Source organism: Mobula hypostoma, chromosome 23 (genome assembly GCF_963921235.1).
Source record: "Mobula hypostoma chromosome 23, sMobHyp1.1, whole genome shotgun sequence".
NCBI classification, from domain to species: domain Eukaryota; kingdom Metazoa; phylum Chordata; class Chondrichthyes; order Myliobatiformes; family Myliobatidae; genus Mobula; species Mobula hypostoma.
Genome location: NC_086119.1, coordinates 51,585,287 through 51,612,208, shown reverse-complemented (window position 1 = coordinate 51,612,208; position 26,922 = coordinate 51,585,287). Strand labels below are relative to the sequence as shown.

The 26,922-nt window shown below is 45.4% G+C and overlaps 2 protein-coding genes across 7 annotated transcripts in view; one reads left to right on the top strand and one right to left on the bottom strand.

Annotated features, from left to right (window-relative positions):
• The window catches only part of zzef1 (zinc finger, ZZ-type with EF hand domain 1), a 266,638-nt gene extending 257,015 nt beyond the window's left edge, over positions 1 to 9,623 (bottom strand). For all 6 annotated transcript variants that reach the window (XM_063031513.1, XM_063031517.1, XM_063031514.1 and 3 more), the window contains exon 1: positions 9,130 to 9,623. In XM_063031513.1, the coding sequence (XP_062887583.1) occupies positions 9,130 to 9,534 (405 nt within the window). In that variant the 5' untranslated portion in view covers positions 9,535 to 9,623. The remainder of the gene's footprint in view (positions 1 to 9,129) is intronic.
• Positions 9,624 to 20,218: 10,595 nt separating this feature from the next.
• Positions 20,219 to 26,922, top strand: LOC134336754 (neuferricin). The gene is made up of 4 exons (XM_063031194.1): positions 20,219 to 20,865; positions 22,902 to 23,042; positions 25,574 to 25,760; positions 26,652 to 26,922. Exons 1-4 carry the CDS (start codon positions 20,574 to 20,576, stop codon positions 26,860 to 26,862), a joined length of 831 nt encoding a protein of 276 aa, XP_062887264.1. The 5' UTR covers positions 20,219 to 20,573; the 3' UTR covers positions 26,863 to 26,922.

Sequence of the window (26,922 nt, the reverse complement as noted above, 5' to 3'; positions counted from 1 at the left end):
AGTACAAAACTGCAAATGTTCACAAAGGACGAACAAAGCACAACTCTGAGTGTCAATTGTAAACTGACTGGCCAAAACCTGCGACGCACTGCAGAACAGAAGTCCTTCTTTCCTAGTTTGAATTCCTGTTATAGATTTTTTTTCTACAAATCGGTTTTTGGTTAATACTTTTTGCATGAGTAAGCTTACTTTTTTATTATTATCACTGGGGTGCAATGCGCCACTTCTAATCATCCAATGCGCCATGGGTTGACCATCCCTGCTCTAACTGTTTCTAGTACCTCTCAGACCCAGTCCTCATGAAAGCTTTGGTCCCAATACAAACCAAAATGCACAATTCCATAGGTGAGGAGAAATCGTGACAGTATCGAACTGAATGCTGCATCAGGGATAACAGTGAACAGTTGACATTTCGGTCCGAGGCAGAAGTTTATGATAAATACGAGCAAAATAAGGCCATTCTGAAATGGCGTCACCATTCCATCATGGCTGATTTATTACCCCATCAACCCCCTTCTCCTGCCTTCTTTCCAAGCCTTTCAAAACCTGACTAATCAAGAATGTATCAACCTCCCCTTTAAAAATACCCAATGACAAGGCCTCCACAGCTGACTGTGGCAATGAATTTCACAGATTCACCACCCTCTGGCAAAGAAATTCCACATAATTTCTGTTCTAGAGAGATGTCCTTCTATTCTGAAGCTGTCCCTCTGGTCCTAGACGGAGGACAGGTAGAGGAGAACAAGCTGGGAGATGATAAGGCCCTACCTTCCAAAGGAATCTCTCTCTCCACAATGCCCTTGTCCACATGCCTCCCCACCAATCTCCCTGCTGACACTTACCCATACAACTCTCCAAATGTTACACCTGACCTAAATGGTTTGTCCAAGGGAGGGTTCCCTTCACGAATGAATCAATCGGTGTCATTTAGTGCATCTAGTGTGGCCTCCTCTACATCAGTGAAACCCGAGGTAGATTGGAGGACTGTTCCATCAAACACCTTCACTCTATTCACCACAACAGCCAGGATCGCCTGGTGGCCAGCCTTTTCAATTCCACTTCCCAGTTCCACGCTCACAAGTTTGCCCGTAGACTCCTCCACATGCATATTAGACCAGTGGCTGTCAAAGTGGGCAAAATCACCCTTTGGAGGCACTGGGAGTTTCTAAGGGGGTTATAAAGATAAAGAGGGCAATGGCGGGGGGCGCTTGGAAGCAAGGGGACCAGCTGAGGAATTACAACCTAAACTTCAGAAATTACTTATTATAAGCATTTGATCATCCATGCTTCATAACTGATCACGATGATCACGTAATCGCCTCATCTCTTGCTAACACAACGTTCTCTTACACTTTACTCAAAGTACTTCATCATTGTTAAAAAAAAAAACACAACACTTCTGTATTTGGCATATTATATCATTTTTGGACCTGACCCACACATTATTGCTGTTCACTACTGTAGCACAGTGTAAGTTAATACGTTTCTCATACTCTAATCACGCAGTGAACTAGGGTATGGCGCTCAATGGGGTATCGTTCAGAATCCGCCCTTTCAAAAGGTCTTGACCGCATTTCTCTAGCCCCCGGCCCAACAGATATCACTGCCCCACTTTATGTAGTCGAGTCAGAGAGTCAGGTTTTTGAGCTATAATGACATCGTAACTTCTCCCTTTATTGATCGCGGTGCTTGAGGTTGTAAACAATGTGGTCATTAATCCATAACGAGAATGGCAGAAGCAGACCAAACGAAAAATGAAATGCAGACAGTATAGTGTGAAGTAGCTGAAATATGGACTTAACGTCTTTCAAATGAGACAATTAAGCCATCCAAGCTCCTTGAACATTTGAAGAGAATACATTCTGATAAAGCAAGCAAGAACTTGGCTTCTTTTCCGTCACTTTGGGAAAACTTTCAGAAATGGAAAAAACTCAAAACACATTTGCCAGCACGAAGCAATGAAACAATGCTTCATACATACAACATTTCCCATCGTACAGATGACTTAGTCATTAACTTTACAGATAAAGTAAATATTTTTAAATGGATTATACGGTCCCTCCTTGTTTCTACATTGCATTTCCTTAAGATCCCGTCCCTGTTTGAAACTTGTCCTCCTGTGACTTGCAGCTGCTGTTTCAAACTCCCAGGATCCAAATATTTGCCCCTTATATTGCTCAACCATCATCCTTGATGTAAGTTGTGGGACTCTTGCTCTTGCCTGTCCCTGTTCCCCCTGTCAGAGTGAGTCAGAGACACTCAGACACAGATCTCTCAACAGGGTGTGCTTTAAAACCATGTAGCTTACGTGGTCGGCACTACATTGTGGGCCGAAGGGCCTGTAACGTGCTGTAAATTTCTATGTTCTAAAACCACAGTTGAACCCTGGACTGCACGCAGAAACCGCTGGCCAAATGGAGGACACGAAATTTCATATCCAATGATGGAGAGAGATCAGCTTCACCTGCCAGTGGTGAAAGGTCTCACTGAGACACCAATGTTATAACCTTAAATGGTTATAATTACAAGTAGTTACAGCAGATGCACACACAGGAATTGGCCCTCTACCCGCATTACCGTACAATCATGCAGACGATACAAGAACATAAGATATAGGAACAGGATCAGGCCATTTGGCCCATCGAGTCTGCTCCACCATTTCATCATGGCTGATCCAATTTCCCTCTCAGCCCCAATCTCCTGCCCTTCAAACCCAGACCAATCAAGAATCTATGAACTTCTGCCTCAAATATACATAAAGATTTGGCCTCCACAGCTACCTGTGGCAAAGAATTCCACAGATTCACCACCGTCTGGATAAAGAAATTCCTCATCTCCATTCCAAAAAGACTCCCCCCTTATTCAGAGGCAATATACAAGATTTTACCTGAAGAAATAACAGGACATACTGGAAAATCAAAGATCTTTTTACTAACGTTGGTTCAAGAAAAACTATCTTTAAAGAAGAAGATCTGAGTCTTTAAACTCATAATTCAGGTTTAGTGTGTTGAGAACTTACAACTGCATCAGTTTGCAGGATTTTGTGAATAAAATACGCGAGAGCCATTTTATGTGTTGAACAAAAGCCGCATCCCTTTACTCGCGTTACAAACCAAAAACAGTCACCTTACTCTGATGTCGTTACGTCAGACACTGTCTCTTAAAGTAATCACAACTTAATGACAGTGTTTGTGAATTATGCAGAACAGTTTCTATTATGAACAATGTGTGTCATTTGTCACCCATTACATTGCTCTACAAGTTGTACTGGAAAAAATATAATCTTTGGGAGATGAATAATGTACCTGACAGACGGTTTACTGCAAGAATGGACTGGCTAGTTACTGGGTGCTGGTTTACCAACTCAGGGTCAATGTCAACAGTGCAATGGCAATGAAGCTTCATGGGAACAATCAGAAAACAAACTATCCTAGCCCGGAGATGGGCTGGGGGGGGAGATAGAGAGTTCACAAACACTTCTTTAAACACCTTAAGCAATTAACAACACATAAGCCAAGGCTATGGCAGTTTTAGATAATGTATCAATGAGAACGTACTAAAGCTGCAGCGTTACACTGTACCATCCCAGCAAGACGCAAGATTACACACGGGAGAAACTCAAGACACTGAGACCATTTCCAAGAGGAAACATGCTGGAGGTTTTTCTAATGCATCAAGAGTTAGAGGCGGCGGATCAGAGCAGGAAGTGTCACTTCAGCCCACCCAGTCTACTGAGGGACAAAGATTTACTTTCACAATGGGACGAACCAAATCCTTCCTCGCCCGCAAGCATTGTTCAAAATTCTGACCCTACCCACCCCTTCACGTTAGTGTCATTTCTTACATTGTGACATTGAACCACAGTGTTATTACAACAAGAGTTCATGCAAGGTTTATCTCCAAAGGGAGTATCCGCCACGCTCATTTGCGTACAAAATCATTTGCTGGACAATGCAGACTTACCCAAGCAAAAAATTGAAAACTAACAAAAATTGTATAAAAACCGCCAGAGTTTTTGATTTCTTGGTAGAACTTTTCAGCTAAGTACTGGCCAAATATTTTGGCACGATATATATAATATTTCTACAAGACCGAAGTTATTTAAAGTTACAATCGATGCAACATCTTAAAGTACAGGAACTTTCTGGTCAGTGTTTCTGACAGAATTACACAATAATTAAGCACCCAACAGTGGCACGTCTTGAATGAGGGAAAAAACAGAACTTGTATATTTTGGGGATTTTTAAAACTACAAGCTTTTGATCGCACCTTTTTCTCCAACTCATTAAGCACCCACACCGTCAGTGACGTGTCCTTTTCTTTTTGCCATCAGCAGCCTGAGGACTCTCACTCAACAATTCGGAAACCGCTCATTCCCCTCTGCCATCAGATCTTCTTGTTTGCACTAGTTAGCTAGTAATTTATAGTAATTTTGTGTCTTTGCATTGTACTGTTGTTACACAAAAAATTTCACCTCATGTAAGACGGTGGTAATGAACCTCATTCACATTCTGAGCTTTGAGAGATCATGCCCCTGGTCTCAGAAGTCCAGCAGAGAGTCTGCCCCCTCCCTCCCAGAACTCACAGACAGCTTCACACCTTACTTCTCCCGCGTACAAACTGGACTAGATGGAGTACAGCACTAAATGAGATTTCCTAATGACAGGATGATGGGCCAATCTCATTAAATTAGGAAGTAGGGCCTGGAGTGGACATTGGCGTAGTAAGCAGGCGTAACAGATAAGACCATAAGAGATAGGAGCAGAATTAGGCCATTTGGCCCATTGAGTCCGCTGAGCCATGGATGATCCTTTCCTTCCCCACTCCTCAACTCCATTCCTCGGCCTTCTCCCCGTAACCTTTGATGCCATGTCCAATCAAGAACCTATCAATCTCTGCCTTAAATACACCCAATAAGTCGGTCTCCACAGCTGCCTGTGGTAACAAATTACCCAAATTCACCACCCTCTGGCTAAAGAAATTTCTCTGTATCTCTGTTTTGAAAGGGCACCCCTCTATCCTGAGACTGTGCCCTCTTGTCCTAGACTCTCCCACCATAGGAAACATCCTTTCCACATCTACTCTGTCTAGGCCTTTCAACATTCAAAAGGTTTCAATGAGATCCCACCCCATCCTTCTGAATTCCAGCCAGTACAGACCCAGAGCCATCAAATGTTCCTCATATGATAACCCTTTCACTCCTGGAAACAGGTGACACGCAGATCAAAAGAAAGGCCTTAGCCATTCTAGTATTCTCCCCAAATGATCTTGGTTCTTCTCAACTACCTCAGACTCTGATCAATAAAACTTTGATTTCTTACAAACTTTAATTTTCTTTAAAATTCTTTAATTTTCACCATCATCTACAAGAATAATTTGTGTAGTGGCCTCAACTGTCAAGTGTCAGATCAGAGGACAGTTGAAGCTCATTAATGAATAGTCATGAGGAAAACTGTTAACCCACTGGAAATGTCACTTGGTGAAGAGATATCTCATACAGAGCCCATCAATAACTGTTAACCCACTGGAAATGTCACTTGGTGAAGAGATATCTCATACAGAGCCCATCGATAACTGATCACTCCAGGAGTTCACCATTATCACAATGACTCTAGCTTCTGGTCAAATACCAGTAAACACAAATGACCATCAAATTCTGAATCTTTCGCATTGTAATGAACTACATTAGGCCTGATCAAAGTTACCCAATAACGTCAATTATTTTTGACTAAAATGTCTTCTATCAAAGGCATATAAACACACCTCGCTGTAAGTCATTGATTCACACAGCATTAAACCAACTAAAAGAAGTCTTCCTTCCGAATTGACAAGTTTTAATGCAGTCTCACAGGGTGAAGTACTCACCTAAACATATTTAAATCTCATCACTGACATATGATACGCCAGGAAATTTGTTGTTTTGCAGCAATAGCTACAAAACAATTACCACAAGTTATTCATAAATAAATAGTGCAAAAAATAAATAACGAGGGAGTGTTCACGGACCGTTCAGAAATCTGATGGCATTCGGGAAGATGTTCCTAAAAACAGAGCTCAGCTCCACAAGCACGACACAACAGGCTGGTACAACTTCTGTGTGTTCACTCTGAGCCGGACCAGGACCTCAGCACCTCTCCGTCAAACATCCAACTCACAGTAGCTGCAAACGCACAAACTCCGCTCTCTATTTCCCCACTGCAGCCTCCCACCAACATTTCCACCCCTTATGATGCCAGTCAGTTTTTATGTGTAGGGTGTGAAACAAAACTGCAACAAGGTTTTCAGATCAGTGGCAAAAACTGATTACATAAAACTCAGAAGTTTCTGTTGCACGTTCAGTCTCCGTAACATCCTGTGGGAGAACCCAGAACTAACTATTCTACATAAACTAGAACAGCTCACTGCAAAAATAAGGGGTGCCAATTTTTAAATAGGAATGAGATGATTCTTCTCTTCCCCCCCCCCCCAAACACTGCAAGTTTTTGGAACTGTCTTCCTCAAAGAGTAATGAACTGCACCCCCCCGCCCCCGCCATGGATCTATTAAAGAACAAAACACAAGCATGTCTTTACTATAAATTCAAACCTATAGGTAGGAGCAAGAGCGATACTTTGAACCCATGACTGTTAATAATGCAATGGCTGATTGCAACCTCAAATTTCACTCCCTTGCCTACCCTCCATCACTCAAACACTCTGCCTTTACTGCACTTTGAGGAAAAGGCTCCCCCAACCATGACAGAACTTTTTGTGTTTTAAAGGGGCAACTTATTTGTGTTCTTTTTTCAAGCAAGTGACTAGTTTTATATTCTTCCGCAAGGGAGAATATTCTCTCAACCCTTCCTGATACAACCTCCTTTGTTTCAATCAAATACAAGAGTGCCATTGAGTGTGTCCTGTCTGGTTCTACCAGTGTGTGGTACGGATGCTGCAATACATTGGAGCACAGGACCTTACAGAGGAGAGTAAAAACCACCAGGAGAATCACCTGGATCTCTCTCTCCTCTCCATTAGTGACATTTACTGGGAACGCTGCAGACTGAGGGCCCAAAGCATGCTCAGGACCCCCAGCACCATCAGGAAGGTGGTACAGGAGCATTAGGACCAGGACTGCCAGACTAGGTAACAACTCTTCCATCAGGCTGTGAGATCAATGACTACCCTGCCAGCACCGAGGTCCTGTCACTAGGTCAGTGAGCTGTTTACTCTTTACAGTACTGTACACTACATGCACATTGAGTTAGATTTTAGTGACAGCTTGTTTTATGTGCTGTGTGTGATACGTGATGTGTGGGCGTACCATGGTCTAGAGGATTACGGTATTGTTTCGTTCGGTTGTACATATGTCCAGTCAGATGATAAAACTTGAACTTTCCCCTCTTACTCTTCGAAACAGGCTTAGCCTATCCACGTTTTTTAAAACTGTATCACTCAGATGTGCTTGGAACACATTAACAATCTTCCTTCAATCAGCCCAACACTGCACATGTTGTACAATTTCTGCATTTCTTTGACAACTAGAGAGCATAATCTACAGAGCCGACCGTCCCGCTATAGTCCCACTAACTTCTCACGTTCCTGTGCTACCCTCACTGCAGACGTTTGCAAATCATGTTCAAAGAGACCCAGTCCCTCTGCAGTCTCTCATTTAGAAAACATTTATCCTGCCAGAGGGGGTAATTTCGTACTTTGCCACATTATACTTGATTTGTTAGTTCTTTGCCTTATATACCCTCTCGATATTTCACTGCAGCCTCCCTTTACTGGTCTTCTTCATAACTTACTTTTTTGTTTATGCTTGCATCATCAGAAAATTTAGCAACTACAACTGAAATCCAAATTACTTGTATAAATGATAGAAAGCTGACAGATTCCTAAGCACCATTCCCTGGTACACAACTCATTACAGCATTCCAGCCAATAAAATAAACAATTTTCCACTCTTGTTTGCTACATTATCAAATGGCTTCAGGAAATCTAATCACAAGATATCCTCTTTATCCACAGCACAAATTCTCCAATACGTCAGTCAAATGTGATTTTCCTTTTGCAAAACCATCTTCACTTTGCCTGGCTTTTTAGATGCTGTGTATCTTTACTGTTTTTTAATTAGCTGTTAAGAATTTGACTTGTACAATACAGAAGCAAAACATGTTTTGGCTTTCATTCTATCAAGTTAAATAGATGTCTTGTTACACCAAAGCAGCACATATTTAGAGCTGCACTCTTCTGGTATAATAAGACATCCATATTGCTGGCAAACAAAATGAGACACATCCATATGATGGAAGAGGTGACCAAACACGATTACCAGATGGGACACAGAGTCCCAAATACATGTTACAATCAGAAATACTCATTCACAGTCTTTAAAAGATGCTTTACACGAAATGGCTAGCACGAGAGGGCACAGGTTTAAGGTGCTTTGAAGTAGGTACAGAGGAGATGTCAGGGGCAAGTTTTTTTACGCAGAGAGTGGTGAGTGTGTGGAATGGGCTGCCAGCAACAGTGGTGAGGTGGAAACGACAGAGTCTTTTAAGAGACTCCTGGATAGGGCCATGGAGCTTAGAAAAATAAAGGGCTATGGGTAAGCCTAGGTAATTTCAAGTTCAGCACAGCTTTGTGTTTTTAAGAAATATCAGACTTTGGTTCTTCCAGTACAGTCCAACAACACAACTGCTTATGTATTCCCTCAGCAGCATTACTGTATCTGCAGCCTGGTAAACAAGACTTCATTAAGGCCAGCCCACAAAACAACCTAGTTTCCATTAATGATACCATCAGAGACTGACTCGTACTCAGCAGGGCAAAGGTTGGGAACTTGGTAAGGCTTACTGCTGCATTATTGCAGGAAACCAGCACTGTCCAGATTCCCAAAAACGTCATGTGCATTTTACTCTTAGTTACCTGGTTGAAACGGCGTTATTATCATTCCAGCAGGTAGAGTACAAATTGATAACTCCTCTAGTTTTCACAGTGAGCTTCTAATTGCCGGGAGATTGGAAGTAAAACGTATGTTTGGAACCAACTGTGTTTCTTGAATCCCCTCCCAATCGTCAAACCAACCTGTGGCGGCCCGCACCCAGCCCCAACCTACGGACTCTGCCCGGTGCCCGGTGCCCGTCCTCACCTCCTCGCATTCCTCTTTGATGGCCAGCAGGTCACAGAACTGAGCCAGGCGGATGGTCTCCTCGCCGCGGGCCAGCCGCTCTTCCAGCCAGCGGATCAGGTGGCTGTGATGCTGCTGCACCACGTTCTCCTCCACCTCGTCCCGCACCTTGGCCGCCGCCTCCCGCAGCCGCTGATGCTGGAACAGGACATCGGGGCTGGGCCCGCAGTTCAGGCTCAAGGCCGGCGCCGAGCCGGAGCCTCCGTCCCCGGTGTCCGAGCCACCGGCCGCCCCCAGCGCCGAGCCCGGGAAGCCAGCCTTGCCGGGGCCTGGCTCGGTGTCAGGGCCCAGTTCGTCCTCCTCGTCCTCCTCCTCCTGCTCAGCACAGTCCGGCTGCTCGGCCCTGGCGCTGTCGACGTTGCCCATCCCGGCCCGGCCGCTCCGATTACCGTCCCGGAACTTTCCTGGAGTCGCTGCCTCCGGTCACCAACCGGTTCCCTGCAGTACTGCCGGCTTCCGGCCCGCTTCACGACAGTCCCTGACACACTGCCGGCTTCCGGCCCGCTTCACGACAGTCCCTGACACACTGCCGGCTTCCGCCCCGCTTCACGACAGTCCCTGACACACTGCCGGCTTCCGGCCCGCTTCACGACAGTCCCTGACACACTGCCGGCTTCCGGCCCGCTTCACGACAGTCCCTGACACACTGCCGGCTTCCGGCCCGCTTCACGACAGTCCCTGACACACTGCCGGCTTCCGCCCCGCTTCACGACAGTCCCTGACACACTGCCGGCTTCCGGCCCGCTTCACGACAGTCCCTGACACACTGCCGGCTTCCGGCCCGCTTCACGACAGTCCCTGACACACTGCCGGCTTCCGGCCCGCTTCACGACAGTCCCTGACACACTGCCGGCTTCCGGCCCGCTTCACGACAGTCCCTGACACACTGCCGGCTTCCGGCCCGCTTCACGACAGTCCCTGACACACTGCCGGCTTCCGCCCCGCTTCACGACAGTCCCTGACACACTGCCGGCTTCCGGCCCGCTTCACGACAGTCCCTGACACACTGCCGGCTTCCGGCCCGCTTCACGACAGTCCCTGACACACTGCCGGCTTCCTCCCGCTTCACGACAGTCCCTGACACACTGCCGGCTTCCGCCCGCTTCACGACAGTCCCTGACACACTGCCGGTTAACGTCTGGGAGCCCTTTGCGACAGTTACCATAATCAGATGAGATCGGCTCGGACTGGGAGAAGGTGGATGGTTTGTGTGGCTTTTTGCACCAACTTTCAGATTTGTCCACAGTTTCTTCGTCTTCTCTTTCTTCTGAGGTTTCATGGCTGTTGGCAAACAGCTTTAACGTTCATTACCGACACCTTCTGCACTGGAGTGTGGGTCAGGATATTGGTAAGGAGCCACTCTATCTAGTCAGTCAGAAAGGGAACATCCATTTCTCGGGACCTCCAGCACCCAGGGCATGCCCTTTTCTCACTGTTACCATCAGGAAGGAGGTACAGAAGCCTGAAGACACACACTCAGTGATTCAGGAACAGCTTCTTCCCCTCTGTCATCCAATTCCTAAATGGACATTGAACCCATGAACACTACCTCACTTTTTTAATAGACAGTATTTCTGTTTTTGCACATTTTTAAAAAATCTATTCAATATACGTAATTGATTTACTTGTTTATTTATTATGTCTCTATTATAGTTGTTATCTTTCTCTCTCTCTGCGAGATTATGTATTGCATTGAACTGCTGCTGTTTAATTAACATTTTCACGTCACATGCCGGTGATAATAAACCTGATTCTGATATATATTTTAAAGCAATAACTCTTTCTGCGAAAACATTGTTAATGTTCAATCGTGTTTTATTCCATGATAACCTTTAAATCAACCATCCTCTTGATTATTTCGTGAACATCTATCTCGCCAGTACATGCTGAAGGGTTTCTTGTTGATTGCAGTGCTCATACCTTTCATTGTGTTTATTCAGGAACCCTCCCTCCTGCATTCCTCGACTTTTTCCAGATGTTATAAAGAAGTCTTCCTCTTTTCTCTTCACCCCACTGTGCTTTGTCCACATTATTTTGATTTCACTTTCAATAATGTTTTCATTTCTCCTTTACTGTAATTTATTCGAATGTCCACATCTCGTTTGGTTGCCTCCTTTGCTAATTTATCCGCTTGCTCGTTCCTGCTAACACCAACATGTGCTGGAATCCACATAAAACCTATTCAGAGTCCCCTCATTTTAATTCTAAATAAGGTATGTGTTATCTCACCAATAATGTTTGATCTTGTCTCAATCCTTGCGATTGATCTCACATCTTCTACCCACGGCAAAGCTAATAGTCCAGCTGTCAATTCACCTATATACATTATTAAATTCAGGCACAAACAATCCTACCCCTAACCCACTATTTCCATTTTTGATGCATCTGTGTGTAGCGCTCTGTAAGGTTTCACTGCTAATGTAATGGTTTCTCTGTCGCAGCAGTGTTTGAGCTATGACTAGAGTTAACGGGGGCTTTGGAATGTCTGCCATCCATTGAGAGGTGTGTCATTTCTTTCTTGTGTGTCTGAGAGAAGGTATTCGCGGGCTTTTGTTTAGCGGAAGATGGAGAGAGAAGATACCAGAACGGGGAAGTCATAGACTGCAGGACTGAGTGGACGTGGGATGGGGTCAGGAGTTGACGAAGCACGGGGGAAATCGATGGTGAACGAACGGACAGGAAAACCTTGAGCTCCAATGTTGCAGATTAGACTGTTTCATGAGGATGGGCCCTTTTTGTGTTTTGTTTCTTTTCTAACCCTCTAGTCAAGATAAGAATTATATAGTTTAATTGTTTAATTGCATATTGTGTACTGTTTGTTATTTCATGGTACTGATTTGAAACAGGGGAACACATCACACAGCATCCACACAAACAACACTTCTCAAATTTGGCCAGGGTGGAGGCTGTCTTCCCCTAGATTAACGCCGCTAACCGAAACTGAGCGTTACACGTGTATATTTGTAAATATCCACAAGCAATATTACTGGCATAAGATTTAACTATGTCTTGATTTAAAATCACTGCTCCAATTTTGTGTCTCCTTTCAAATAACTGAAGACCCATCTCTAGTGCTACACAACCATGTGTACACAGTTTGTCAGCAATTTTCCTTCAGATAAGTATGCAAATCTTTTTTGATTTAATCTTTTAGGCTATATATTTCCAAATATCTGTACAACTCTGCAAAAATGTTTCTTCATATCAGCTCTGATTATTTTGCCAATTTGCATCACCTCCTAGTAATCCCACTGCTGGTTACCACACTCCTAGTAATTCCACTGCTGGTTATCACACTCCTAGTAATCCCACTGCTGGTTACCACCTCCTAGTAATCCCACTGCTGGTTACCAAACTCCTAGTAATCCCACTGCTGGTTACCACCTTCTAGTAATCCCACTGCTGGTTATCATACTCCTAGTAATCCTACTGCTGGTTACCACCTCCTAGTGATCCCACTGCTGGTTATCACACTGCTAGTAATCCTACTGCTGGTTATTACCTCCTAGTAATCGCGCTGCTGGTTATCACACTCCTAGTAATCCCACTGCTGGTTATCATAGAAACATAGAAAATAGGTGCAGGAGTAGGCCATTCGGCCCTTCGAGCCTGCACCGCCATTCAGTACGATCATGGCTGATCATCCAACTCAGAACCCTGTACCTGCCTTCCCTCCATACCCCCTGATCCCTTTAGTCACAAGGGCCAAATCTAACTCCCTCTTAAATATAGCCAATGAACTGGCCTCAACTGTTTCCTGTGGCAGAGAATTCCACAGATTCACCACTCTCTGTGTGAAGAAGTTTTTCCTAATCTCGGTCCTAAAAGGCTTCCCCTTTATCCTCAAACTGTGACCCCTCGTTCTGGACTTCCCCAACATCGGGAACAATCTTCCTGCATCTAGCCTGTCCAATCCCTTTAGGATTTTATACGTTTCAATCAGATCCCCCCTCAATCTTCTAAATTCCAGCGAGTATAAGCCTAGTTCATCCAGTCTTTCTTCATATGAAAGCCCTGCCATCCCAGGAATCAATCTGGTGAACCTTCTTTGTACTCCCTCTATGGCAAGGATGTCTTTCCTCAGATTAGGGGGCCAAAACTGCACACAATACTCCAAGTGTGGTCTCATCAAGGCCTTGTACAACTGCAGTAGTACCTCCCTGCTCCTGTACTCGAATCCTCTCGCTATAAATGCCAGCATACCATTCGCCTTTTTCACCGCCTGCTGTACCTGCATGCCCACTTTCAATGACTGGTGTATAATGACACCCAGGTCTCGTTGCACCTCCCCTTTTCCTAATCGGCCACCATTCAGATAATAATCTGTTTTCCTGTTTTTGCCACCAAAGTGGATAACCTCACATTTATCCACATTAAATTGCATCTGCCATGAATTTGCCCACTTACCCAACCTATCACCTTGCATCATCTTCTAGTAATCCCACTGCTGGTTACCACCCCCTAGTAATCCCACTGATGGTTACCACACTCCTAGTAATCCCACTGCCGGTTACCACCTCCTAGTAATCCCACTGCCGGTTATCACCTTCTAGTAATCCCACTGCTGGTTATCACACTCCTAGTAATCCCGCTGCTGGTTACCAACTCCTAGTGATCCCGCTGCTGGTTATCACCTTCTAGTAATCCCGCTGCTGGTTATCACACTTCTAGTTATCCGGCTGCTGGTTATTACCTCCTAGTAATCCTACTGCTGGTTGTCACACTCCTAGTAATCCCACTGCTGGTTATCACATGCTAGTAATCCCACTGCTGGTTATCACACTCCTAGTAATTGCGCTGCTGGTTATCACCTGCTAGTAATCCCGCTGCTGGTTATCACACTCCTAGTAATCCCACTGCTGCTTAACACGTCCTAGTAAACCCACTGCTGCTTAACACGTCCTAGTAATCCCACTGCTGGTTACCACCTCCTAGTAATCCCACTGATGGTTACCACACTCCTAGTAATCCCACTGCTGGTTATCACCTTCTAGTAATCCCGCTGCTGGTTATCACACTCCTAGTGATCCCGCTGCTGGTTACCACCTGCTAGTAATCCCGCTGCTGGTTACCAACTCCTAGTAATCCCGCTGCTGTTTATCACCTTCTAGTAATCCCACTGCTGGTTATCACACTCCTAGTAATCCCACTACTGGTTAAAACACTCCTAGTAATCTCGCTGCTGGTTACCACCTTCTAGTAATCCCACTGCCGGTTATCACCTTCTAGTAATCCCACTGCCGGTTACCACACTCCTAGTAATCCCGCTACTGGTTATCACACTCCTGGTAATCCCGCTGCTGGTATTCAAACTCCTAGTAATCCCACTGCTGGTTATCCCCTTTCAGTTATCCTGCTGGCGGTGGAAACTTGCTGAACAGACAATGTCCATCACACGTCCTGATCTACAGACAATATCCCTCACTCGTCCTGATCTACAGACAATGTCTGTCACACGTCCTGATCTACAGACAATATCCCTCACTCGTCCTGATCTACAGACAATGTCTGTCACACGTCCTGATCTACAGACAATGTCTGTCACACGTCCTGATCTACAGACAATGTCGGCCACACTTCCTGATCTACAGACAATGTCGGCCACACTTCCTGATCTACAGACAATGTCTGTCACACGTCCTGATCTACAGACAATGTCTGTCACACGTCCTGATCTACAGACAATGTCTGTCACACGTCCTGATCTACAGACAATGTCGGCCACATGCACCAAGGTCGAGAGGGTCAAAGCTGTCAACCGTCTCGACATTGGAGCATGTGCACTGCCCCCCTTCCTGAAGTCCATGACCAGCTCTTTGTTTTGCTGATGTTGACGTTGCTGTCATGACACCATGTAGCAGAGTCTCTGTCACGTCGCTGTTTGAGATACAGTGATGTCATCTGCAAACCTAGAGCAGACTCTGGCCACACAGTTGTGAGCAGCATACGGGGCTGAGGGTGCAGCCTTGTGGGGTAACACAATAATCGTGGTGGGATTGTTGTTACCATCCTTACTGTCCTGGAACCTGTTGATCCTGGCTTTTATGCTGCGGTACCGTTTCCCGGATGGCAGCAGCTTGAACGGTTTGTGGTTGGGGTGACTTGGGCTCCAATGATCCTTCGGGCCCTTTTTACACACCTGTCTTTGTAAATGTCTTGAATAGTGGGACGTTCACATCTACAGATGCGCTGGGCTGTCCGCACCACTCCCTGCAGAGTCCTGCGATTGAGGGAAGTATAGTTCCCATACCAGGCACTGATGCTGCCAGTCAGGATGCTCTCAATTGTGCCCCTGTAGAAAATCCTTAGAACTTGGGGCCCATACCAAACTTCTTCAGCAGCCTAAGGTGAAAGAGGAGCTGTTGTGCTTTCCTGACCACACAGCCGGTATGTACAGACCACGAGGTCCTCTGTGATGTGTACGCCAAGGAACTTAAAGCTGTTCACCCTCTCAACCCCAGATCTGTTGATGCCTGTCTCCGTTCCTCCTGTAGTCCACAACCAGCTCCTTTGTTTTTGTGACATTGAGGGAGAGGTTGTTTTCTTGACACCGCTGTGTCAGGGTGATGACTTCTTCTCTGTAGGCTGCCCCGTTAGTCCATTCAGTGTAGTGTCGTCAGCAAATTTAATTAGCAGATTGGAGGTGTGGGTGGCGACACAGTCATGGGTATACAGGAGGGGGCTTAGGTCACAGCCCTGGGGGGCTCCTGTGTTGAGAGTCAGAGGGGCAGAGGTGAGGGAGCCCACTCTTACCACCTGCTGACGATTGTGCGTAGTTCTAGTGACCTAACTATAGGAAAGATAACATGAAGACGGATAATATTCACAAGGATATTGCTGGGACTGGAGGGCTTATGTTAAAAGGAGAGGCTAAATGGTCTGGGGCCACTTTCCCTTCAGTGTAGGAGGCAAGGGGTGACTTTATGGTCATGAGGGGCATACATGAGGTGGATAGTCACAACCTTTTCCCAAGATAAAGAGAATAAAACCAAAAGGATGTAGATTTAAAGTGAGAGGAGGAAGATTTAAAAAGGACCCAGGGGACAAATTCTTCACACAGAGAGTGGAACGAGCCGCCAGCAGAAGGATGCAATTACAATGTTTAAAAACATTTGGATTGGTAGCGGGACAGATGTTCCACGGGGTAGAGCTGGGATGTCATATGGTCCCATAGATTTTGTTATATCCAGTGCTTTCAGCTGATTACAGCAGAAATGACTCAGATGGACTGAGGGCTGGCTCCTGCAACAGAGACATGAAGTTATATAGCAGGCCCATCGGCCCAACAAGTCCATGATGGCGACGCCTCCTTCCTGAGCTCATCTCATTTGCCTCTGTTTGGCCCCTGTCTCTCCAAACCAGGGGTTTATGCCACGGACCCCAACCAGTTACTGGGGAGTCCATGGACCCCTCTACTGGGGGGTCTGTGGAGCCCTACCATTATTGAGGGACCGTGGAGCCCAGGTGAGGAACTCCTGCTCTAAAGTTGTCTATTGTCATTTGCACAAGTACATGTACGCAGAGGTACACCTCAGCCTCTTACACACCAGGCTATGCAGCTTCTCCTTATAATTCAAGCCCTGCAGTCCTGGTAGAATCCTTGCAAATCTTCTCCAGATTAACAGTGTCATTCCCAGTCCTCGGCGATCAGAATGGCAGTGTCACCAACGTCTTGCACATTTGTAATATGACATCCCAACACCTGGTGGCGATGAAGGCAAGCATGCCAAATGTTTTCTTCAGCATCTTGTTCACCACTCCGGGAACCATGTACTTGATCCCCCTATTCCACAACACTACGTGGGGCCCTGCCCTTCACCGTGTAAGTTCTTCCCTGAATTAACTTCCTAAAAAGCAATTAATTCCATCTCCCTCCACCTTCCCTCTTGTTGTGATCTCAAACAACTTGCTTCACTATCCATTCCATCACTGATTTCAGTGTCATCTGCAAACTTACTAACCATGCCTCATGATAACTAATGTTGTCGTTAATGTAAACGACAAACAATAGTGGACCCAGCATCAATTCCCACAGCACGCCACTGGCCTCCAACCTGAAAAACATGCCTGAACTCCCAACTTCATTCTCCTCCCACCAAGCCACGTTTGTATCTAATTGCCCGGCTCTCCCTGGATCTTATATAATCTAACTTTTTGGTTCAGCCTACCATGCAGGATCTTGTCAAAGACCTTGCCAAAGTCTATGTAGACAACGTCTATCAATACCTTGAATACCTCTTCAAAAACTCAAATCAAATTCACGAGACATGATCTCCACACACAAAGCTATGCTGACTTTCCCTAATCAGTCCTTGCTTTTCCAAGCGCAGGAGAATCCTGCCTCTCCAGGATCTTTCCCAGCACTGACGTTGGGCTTCACCAGCCTGAGATTCCCTGGCTAGTTCATGCAGCCCCTCCTGAAAAAGGCACAGCAAGATTCCAGTTGGAGCTCCTCAGAAGAATCCATTTTACACTTAGCTGAGTTCTGTACTGCGGCTGTGGCAGGCTGGCACTAATCATTTTTCTGTGTACCTAGTGTCCTCCTGCACCCCTCACTGAACGAAGGCAGGTCCCGTGATCTGAGGGATGTGCTGGGCCATGGGGTTGCAGATAGTGGTGCTGAATGTTTATGGCGCTGAAGGCCCACAGAACCTCACGGATGTCTGTCTTTGAGCTATCACCTCGATTCTGACTCTGTGCCATTGTATTAGTAGAACCACACACACCCTGGTGGAGAGTGTCACCAGGACTTTGTCTCCACAAGGACGGTGTGGTAGTCACTTTTACCAGCGCTGACGTGGACAGATGCATCTGCCACAGGTAGATTCGCACAGTTGTTGCTGCTGTTGGTGTACTCACTACCCTCTACACACTCCGCTAGTGATGATCTACCAGGCCACACTTTGTGATGAACATCGAAATTCCCCGAATACGTACTGGGCTCCTGTTACTGTCAGTGCATCCCAGTATTACTAAACGTCTAGGAGCAGAGTGATAGATCAAAGCTGGCACACGGACTGTAAGATGGGCTTCTGTCAGCATGACTGTGTTACGTGCCTACTGCACACCAGTCCCTGGATGTTCATGAGGACTTTTCGGGGCGACTAGGCTGGGACTGACTTGAGAGTCACAGTGTACTGTAGCACAGGGACAGACCCTTCAGCCCATCTCCTTCTGATATCCTACTTGCACCCAGACCATATCCCTCCGTACCCCTCCCATCCATGTACCTATCCCAACTTCTCGTAAACATTACAACTGAACAAAGCACAGGAGAGGGATCACCGATACTGGTTCCATGATATCCCTCCAAATCTACTGAAAGCATAGCTGAGCTAACCTCAGTGCCTTTTCCCAGGCCAACCGCCCCAGAAACGAGAGCCTAAACTACACTCAGTCAGTTCTGATGAGCAGGGCCAAGTCATTCACATGCCCCAGACTCCTGAGAAAGGATGTCTGTTGGGAACTCTGTCATAGGAAGGGATCGGTAGACTCCAGAACAAACGATGTAAAGATGTCCTCAAAATCGCCTTGACAACGTGTAGTATCCTAACCTTAAAAGGAGGAGGCAACACACTATGAGAATTTGGATACAATTCGGAAAATACTTTGGCTTATTGAGACTTTCTCTTTCGAGCCCCATTTTTTCAAACCCTTTATGATTAATGTGGGTTTTAAAGAATGGGATAGATTAGGTATTAAATGCTTTCAGGACCTGTTTGTAGAGGGAAGTCTCTTTTCGTTTGAACAACTGTCAACTAAATATATTTTACCCAAAACTCATTTTTTTCAACACCTACAAATAAGAGAATTTTTACAGTTTCAAATAAATACATCTCCTAAAAGTCCTGATAAGAATCTACTAGATGTAATTTTTAAAATTTGAAACCATCTTATAATGGATCTATATCTAATATTTATAATATGCTGCTGGGAATGAGAAGTGTTCCTTTAGATAAAATTAGAAATCTTTGGGAACAAGATTTACAGACTTCAATTTCTAAGGAAATTTGGAATCAAATTTTTAAATTGGTTAACACTTCATCGTTATGTGCCCGCCACTCTCTCCTTGAATTTAAAGTGGTCCATAGGGCCATATGACCAAGGATAAGTTGTCTTGTTTTTATTTGGATATATCTCTGTATTGTGGTAAATGTAATAATGGAGAAGCTTCACTCATTCATATGTTTTGGACATGCCCAAGACTTGGAAAATATTGGAAAGAAGTATTTCAAACTTTCTCGATACTTTTCAAAGTAAACTTTAAGCCTAATCCTTTGGCCGCTTTATTTGGTATTGTTGGAGGAAAGGATATTATTTTGGAGCCATCTGACTTGTACATTTTGGCTTTTATTTCTCTTAGGACGCTCTTGCTTAAATGGAAAGATGCGGTTCCTCCTATTCGTGCTCAATGGTTATGTGATGTGATGTCATGTTTAAATTCAGAGAAGATTTGATGTTCAATCTCTGAATTTAGCCAAGACTTTCAAACGTTGTGGGGACCTTTTTTGAATTATTTTCAAAACCTTTGATTTGCTCTTAAAGCACAGATGATGACTTTTTTTTCTTTTTTTCTTTACTAATCAGCTTCGATCTTGGTAGTGGGTTAGATTTTTTTCATAACAAAATTACTATATTTCAATGTTACGAATTAATTAATTTGTACGAATATAGGGTAAGGAGTATGTATATTATACTAAATATGCGATTTAGTATAATATATTGATATATATTTTTTCTTGTACTCTGTATTCTGAGATGTAAAATTAATAATAACATTTTGGAAAGAACTTGAAAAAAAAGAGGATGTTTTACTGGGACTGGCGTTTTCAGAGGAGCGCGAGTTTTTGTCGTGTCACTTCAGGAAAAAATCTGCGCTGAAGCTGTCCTTTAACAAACGTGTAAAATTCAATCCCGAGGAGATGAGGCAGTGTTAACGCTACAATCGCTTTAAACTGAAGAGTGAACCTTGTGTTTGATGTTCTGAAGTGACAGGAGTCACTAAATTGTCACTTCCCTAAGGGAGTGTGTGTCACTTTCACACAATGCGCGGTCCCTAAGCTATCTTCTTTTCTGGGTTTGTGTTGATCATGAAAACCACTTTCTGAGCTGTAATTCTGAAGAGGAGCTGTCTTTCAGAACTGACGCTTTAGCCGAGGGCCGGCTTACTGCGGCGGTGTTTCCCACCAGAGAGCGATTGTATTCCTGAATCACTTCCCTCTCGCCTCGCCGGGTTACCGGGCGGCCCGGGCGGCCGATGTCGGGATGTCCGTGTGGGCGAGCCTGCCGTCCCGACGCTGGCGCTCCAAGGGGAGGCTGGGCTCTTCGTTCACGGCAACCCGGGAACCCGGAACTTGGGTGCCGAGCGGCGGAGACGCGTTGTAACCGGGCGGCGGGCAGCGCCGATGCCGATGCCGATGCCCCAGAGCCAGACGCTGGCGCTGTGCGCGGCCTGTGCCGCCGCCGCCCTGCTGATGCCCGCCGATGTCTGGAGGCTGCTGAGCTGCGGCTGGGCGGGCTGGGTTGGCCCAGTGAACGATGTCGCGGCCGCCCGAATCTTCAGTAAGGCCGAGCTGAGCCGCTACACCGGCGGCAAGGGCAGTCCCGGGCTGTACCTGGCTGTCCTGGGCCAGGTGTTCGACGTGCACCGAGGGAGACGGCACTACGGCCCGGGAGGCTCCTATCACTTCTTCACAGGTGGGCCGGGGAGAGCAGGCTTTACTTTACACTTCATTGTCGCCAAACGATTGACACTGCAATCAGCAATCGTCACGGCGATATTTGACTCTGCGCCCGCTGGGCAACGAGAGACCGGTGCCGGAACATGGGAGTGTGTTTACCGGCCGGCGGCGGTACGATCCGTGTCGCCTCGGTCACCCGTCCCCCGGCTCGGGGCTGTCACAGGGTGCCGGAGCAACTCGGATAGCGCCTGTGGTGGGAAATGAACTGTCCACCTTTCGGGACTATCCTCCCCGGGTGCTCGTTAACACCGCCTCGGGCAATGGCAGCATCGGCTGGGTGTGTCCTAACCAAGCCGCTTGTAAATCCAGTCAGGTATCTCGCCACATTCCAGCGAGTCTCCTCCAGCTTGGCACCATCATACGGGAGAAAGATTGGCAAATAGAATTCAAAACGAGAAACACAATTTATTGGAATAATGATTCACGCGATCACCTGAATCCAAAATCACAGCGAAACTCGCGGGCGCGCAGCGCAGTCACAGCCACGTCGGGTCTTCAGTCCTGACCGCAGTCCCGTCGCTGTGGTCTCCCTGTGACTGATGGCGGTAGGTCGAATGGCCACGGTAAATTGTCTCTCGGTATGGGTAAGATGAAAGGACCACGGGAGCAAGAATAACTTGCACACCTTTCAGGGCATAGGACTTATGGGATTGTTCTGCTGGGGACAAGCACAGACTCAACGTTTCTTATGATAAATCCCGCACACGAACTGCTGGAGGAACTCAGCAAGCCAGGCAGCATCTGAGCAAGAGTAAACTTTGGACGTTTCAGGCCAAGACCCTGCATCAGGACTGGGGAAAAAAGTGATAAATCGGAGTAAGAAGGTGGGGGGGGGGAGGAGAGGAAGAAGTGAAAGGTCGTAGGTGATAAGTGAAATTGGGAGAGGTGAAGTAAAGAGCTGAAAAGTCAATTGGTGAAGGAAATGAAGGGAATCTGATAGGAGAGGACAGAAGGTCATGGAAGAAAGGGAAGGGGGGAGAGCACAGGAGGGAGGTGATGGGCAGGTAAGGAGACAAGGTGAGAGAGGGAAATGGAATTAAGGTGCTTGGTGGAGATGGCCTGTATCTGGTACTCTCAGTGTGGCCTCCTGTATATCGGTGAGACCTGACATAGATTGGAAGACCACTTCACTAAGCAGCTATGCTCCAGCCACCAGAGAAAGTGGGTTCTCCTGGTGGCCACCCATTTCAATTCTACTTCCCATTCTCATTCTGACATGTCAGTCCATGGCTTCCTCTACTGTGATGAGGCCACATTCAGGATGGAGGAGCAACACCTTATATTCCGTCCATGTAGCCTCCAACCTGATGGCATGAACATCGATTTCTTGGTTTCCACCCCTCCTTCCTTCACCATTCCCCATTCCCCATTCTCATTTCACACACTACCAGGCTGAAGAATAGCTACTTTGATCATTTGCTTCTTGAACTTACTGCCACAACCCTAATCGTGAGGCGATGGGACTTTCGAGGGACTTTGAGACTTTTTTTTTTACCGTGCCCATGGTCTGTTCTTCATCAAATTATGGTATCGCTTTGCACTGTTGTAACTATATGTTATAATTATGTGGTTTTTGTCAGTTTTTCAGTCTTGGTTTGTCCTGTGTTTCTGTGATATCATTCTGGAGGAACAAATTGTATCATTTCTTAATGCATGCATTACTAAATGACAATAAAAGAGGACTGCGTGTCCTCATAATCTAATCTAATCAATGCAGTTTATCAACACGATGACCACTTTGTACTAAAATGGTCACCTTTTGTTCTAATTGAGAGCATTTCAGTGGGAGAGAGACCTGATACATTGCAAAAGTTGTGTATAATTTATGTTTAATTGATGTTTTTGTAGTGAATGCTGCTTGTATGATGCTGCATGGGCCTGTGATCATTGTACATGTACTTGTGCACCAGACAATAAACTCAATTTTAACTTTGATAATCAGGGGCAAGAGGGCTGTTTCTCGCACTGAACTTGTTCTGTTGTTTACGACAGGTCGAGATGCCAGTAGAGCATTTGTGAGTGGAGATTTCACTGAGCTCGGTCTCATAGATGATGTGTCCGGACTCTCACCCACCGAACTGCTCTCTCTCTATGAGTGGCTGACCTTTTACAGGAGAGAGTACATTTTTAAAGGTAAGTCCACTGGGAGAAATGCAAGTTGTATAACACCGGAAAGATGTGTTGCTGTTGCTGTAGTCTGCTTGAAGGGGGTTCAGTTTTCAGTTTGGGGTGACCCTGAGCTTCCAGTTGGCTGTCTCTAACAGACCTTAACGAACAAAACTTGGCCTCGGTGGGCATGATCTACAAAGTAGATGGTGAAGTTCGACAGTTTGGATAATGAACATTCTCAGCTTTTCTATTCCAGATTATAAACATTCCTTTGATAATTTCCAACAAACTTTGTGCAGTTTCAATTTCCTTGGGCCTTTCCTACTCGGTGTTTCACCCCAGGCTCTGCTGATCACCCTCCTGCAAGACTTTTGTTTTACTGTTTGGTAAAAGGGCATCGATCGGAAAAGTTAATGTTTCCTTTTCTCATACACTGCTTGAACATTTGAGTATTTCCAGCATTGCCTCTTTTTATTTGAGTTAGTTTCATTTATGGACGTGTTGCCTGGTGTATATAAGATAATGGTTGTGAACAGTCAAAGCAGAACAAGTAGTGGAGAGAATAACAGCACGGACTGCAGTCTCTTGTAACTACATTAGTTTCATTACCACTAGAACAGCTCCTCATCTTCTTATTGGGAACATTAGACTTCTGAACTCTACACTGAGTTCAACAATTGTCGATAATGAGCAAATCTTAACATTTCTTTGTGTTCAATTTCGAATAAGTATTTTGCACCTCCAGACAAGCCTTTAGGTTTTTTTGCTCACCCCACTGCCAGTGTACTAGTAATCCCTAATCATCTCTCAACCATTCCTGTTTTCCAGTTCATCACAGACCTTCCCCTCCTGTTCTCCTTCCCTCTTTCATTGAAACATGTTGTTGGTTGTCTGGAGAGATATTGAGAGGAACGTTTCCTTTGCTTGGATTTTGGAATTAGTGAGAACCATTTCAGATTAAGGGTTTGACATTAGGAAATGGGAAATCTCTTCATGGAACAGTTAGTGAATCTTTGCAATGTTCTTACCTATTGTGACTAGAAGATCTTGGACACTGTGGTTTTGTAGGGATCAGAAAGTGAGGGTTGCGGATTGACTCTTAATACTTAGATTCTGGTAATTGTTTATGTATTGCACTGAATATTAAAACTATTCCTGCTTTCTTCATTGACATCTTTGAGGCCAGCGTTTATAGACTATCCCTAACTTGGGGTATGCAACAGGACCATTTGATATCAGACAGCCATTTTCTGTTTACCACACCCAACACACTGGAGGAACTCAGTGGGTCGGGCAGCACCTGTGGAAAGAAATGGAAAGTTGATATTTTTGTTTGGCGTTAGATTGATCTGGTGCTCAATTTCCAGCTTTCCAATCATTGGCTTATTAATGCATCTATACGCCAGCCCCGGATAATGAATGAGCTCCAGTTTTGGATGTCCATAAGTCAGAAAATACACAAGTCACGATGGTAACTTGCCTTCAATATTGGAATGAATTGCATCAAAAGTATGCTCATTAAAAGTGGAAAGGGGAAACTAGTTCTGTTTCTAGTAGCAGATGTAGAAATCGACAGCATATTACAGGCCCTTCGGCCCACAATGCTGTGTTGACCAGGTAACCTACTCTAGAAACTGCTTAGAATTACCCTACCGCATGGCCAAAGCAACACAGAAAACGCTGGAGGGACTCCACAGGTCAGGCATCGTCTATCGATAAAAAAGTACAATAGACATTTCAGGCCGATACCAGCAAGACCTGCCAAAGAGTCTCGGCCTGAAACGTCCACTGTACTCTTTTTCCACAGCTGCTGCCTGGCCTGTTGAGTTCCTCCAGCATTTTGTGTGTGTTGCTTGGATTTCCAACATCTGCAGATTCCCTCGTTTGTGATTTGACGACTGCATAGCCCTCTATTTTTCTATGCTCCATGTACCTATCTAACAATCTCTTAAAAGACCCTATTGTATCTGCCACCATCGCCTGCAGTGCATTCCATGCACCCACCACTCTGGAAAAACTTACCTCTGACATCCTCTGTGTACCTACTTCCAAGCACCTTAAAACTACGTCCCCCTGTGCTAGCCGTTTCAGCCCTGGGAAAAAGCCTCTGGCTATCCACATGATCAATACCTCTCATTATCTTCTACACCTCTATCAGGTCACCTCTCATCCTCCAAGTGCTCCAAGGAGAAACTTAACCTATTCTCATAAGGCGTGCTCTCCAATCCAGGCAACATCCTTGTTTATCTCCTCTGCACCCTTTCTGTAGTGAGATGACCAGAACTGAACACAGTACTGTTTACTGGGGTCTGACCAAGGTCTCATATAGCTGTAACATTACCTCATGGCTCTTGAACTCGGTCCCAAGACTGATGAATGCCAACACACCATACTCTTAGCTGAAGCATGTACATCAGACTTCTGATGGGAGGAGCTGCAGGAGCGCAATATTATTGTGGTGTCTGTAAGTCAGGTGATCATAACCAGGGGTTTGCCTGTCCTCAGCATCTGTCAAACAATATAACAGAAGCAATTTCTTTCTTCCCTCTTCCAAGGCAAACTAGCTGGAATGTATTATGACCACAACGGTGAACCGACCCAAGCGCTCATTGATGCAGAGCTGGTCACCGAGCAAGGAAGGAAACTGAAGGCAGAGTTGGAAGTGGAAAACAAGGTGTTTCCTCCCTGCAATTCGGAATGGACCTCCACCAAAGGTGGCAGAGTTTGGTGTTCAACTCACAGGTCAGGCATCGGTTCTTTTCATTAACGTTTCAATGTCAGGAGTCTGAAGAGCTGAAACCCCTTTCAGGAGTGACTCTGCCAACCAAACTTTGAGGTAGAGTAGATTAGACCCCATCATCTGCTACATGGGCCCAAGCTACAAGCAGGAGATCAAGATGAAACTGCCCCATTTTCATCCATAACTTGCGATATAGTGATACAGGAGATCATCAGCCTGTCTGATCCTTGGAGACTTCCAGTACACCAGTTCCACTCCCTCATTTCATTGGAACTCATTCTCTCACATACTGATCAATTCCCTTTTGATTCTATTGACAGCCACCATAATCACTGTAATATCGCGGTAGCCAGTTGACCCACCAATATGTCATTGGATATGGGAAAAAGTTGGAGCATAATGGGAAAACTCAAGATACAGAGAGAATGTGCAAACTCCAGTCTACAGCCGAGGTCTATATTGAACCTGGGTCACTGGTTAACACAGCCACACGAACTGCTGCACCACCATACTATTTTCAATATAGAAGTTCTACCAAACGAAAATTACAATGGCACTCTGCTGGGCCTAGGTTGCAGAATGGAAATGGAAGTATAGTCCTTGAACACCTAGTTTCCAGATAGATTTAACCATCTTTACCACACCATTATAGTCTACCCACTTTTAGGGAACTTCCATTAAATACTCTCCAAAGTGCCCTGCAGCAACAAGGTCTTTACCGAGCACAGGTGCCTTTGTGGTACAGGTCAATGTGAAAGCAGAGGGGTGACAAGGGTGGACAAACAAGGTGGCTGAAGTAGTGAGATAAGAGTGACTGCTTATGAACAGGAAAAAGTTTCAGCTCTCATACAAACCATAAACAAAATGAATAAATGCAATATTTCTCTTTCTAGTGGAGGAATCGAAAGGAATTGGGTGGGTGTCCCACGCAAATTATATAAGGTGGGATCAAAGAACTATCGCTGTGTTTGTGTGCGTACAGACGGACCTGCGTCGAATCAACCCAGTTCAGCTCACAACAGAGGAGATCTGGATAACCCTGCCTTGGCAGAATATCCAGGATGTGAGAGTGTTTCAGACTCTTGTGTCCTTGTGGAGGAGTAGCAGCGTCTGCAATACACAAACCATTTTGTTTTAACAATTAAATAAATTATTTCTACTGTT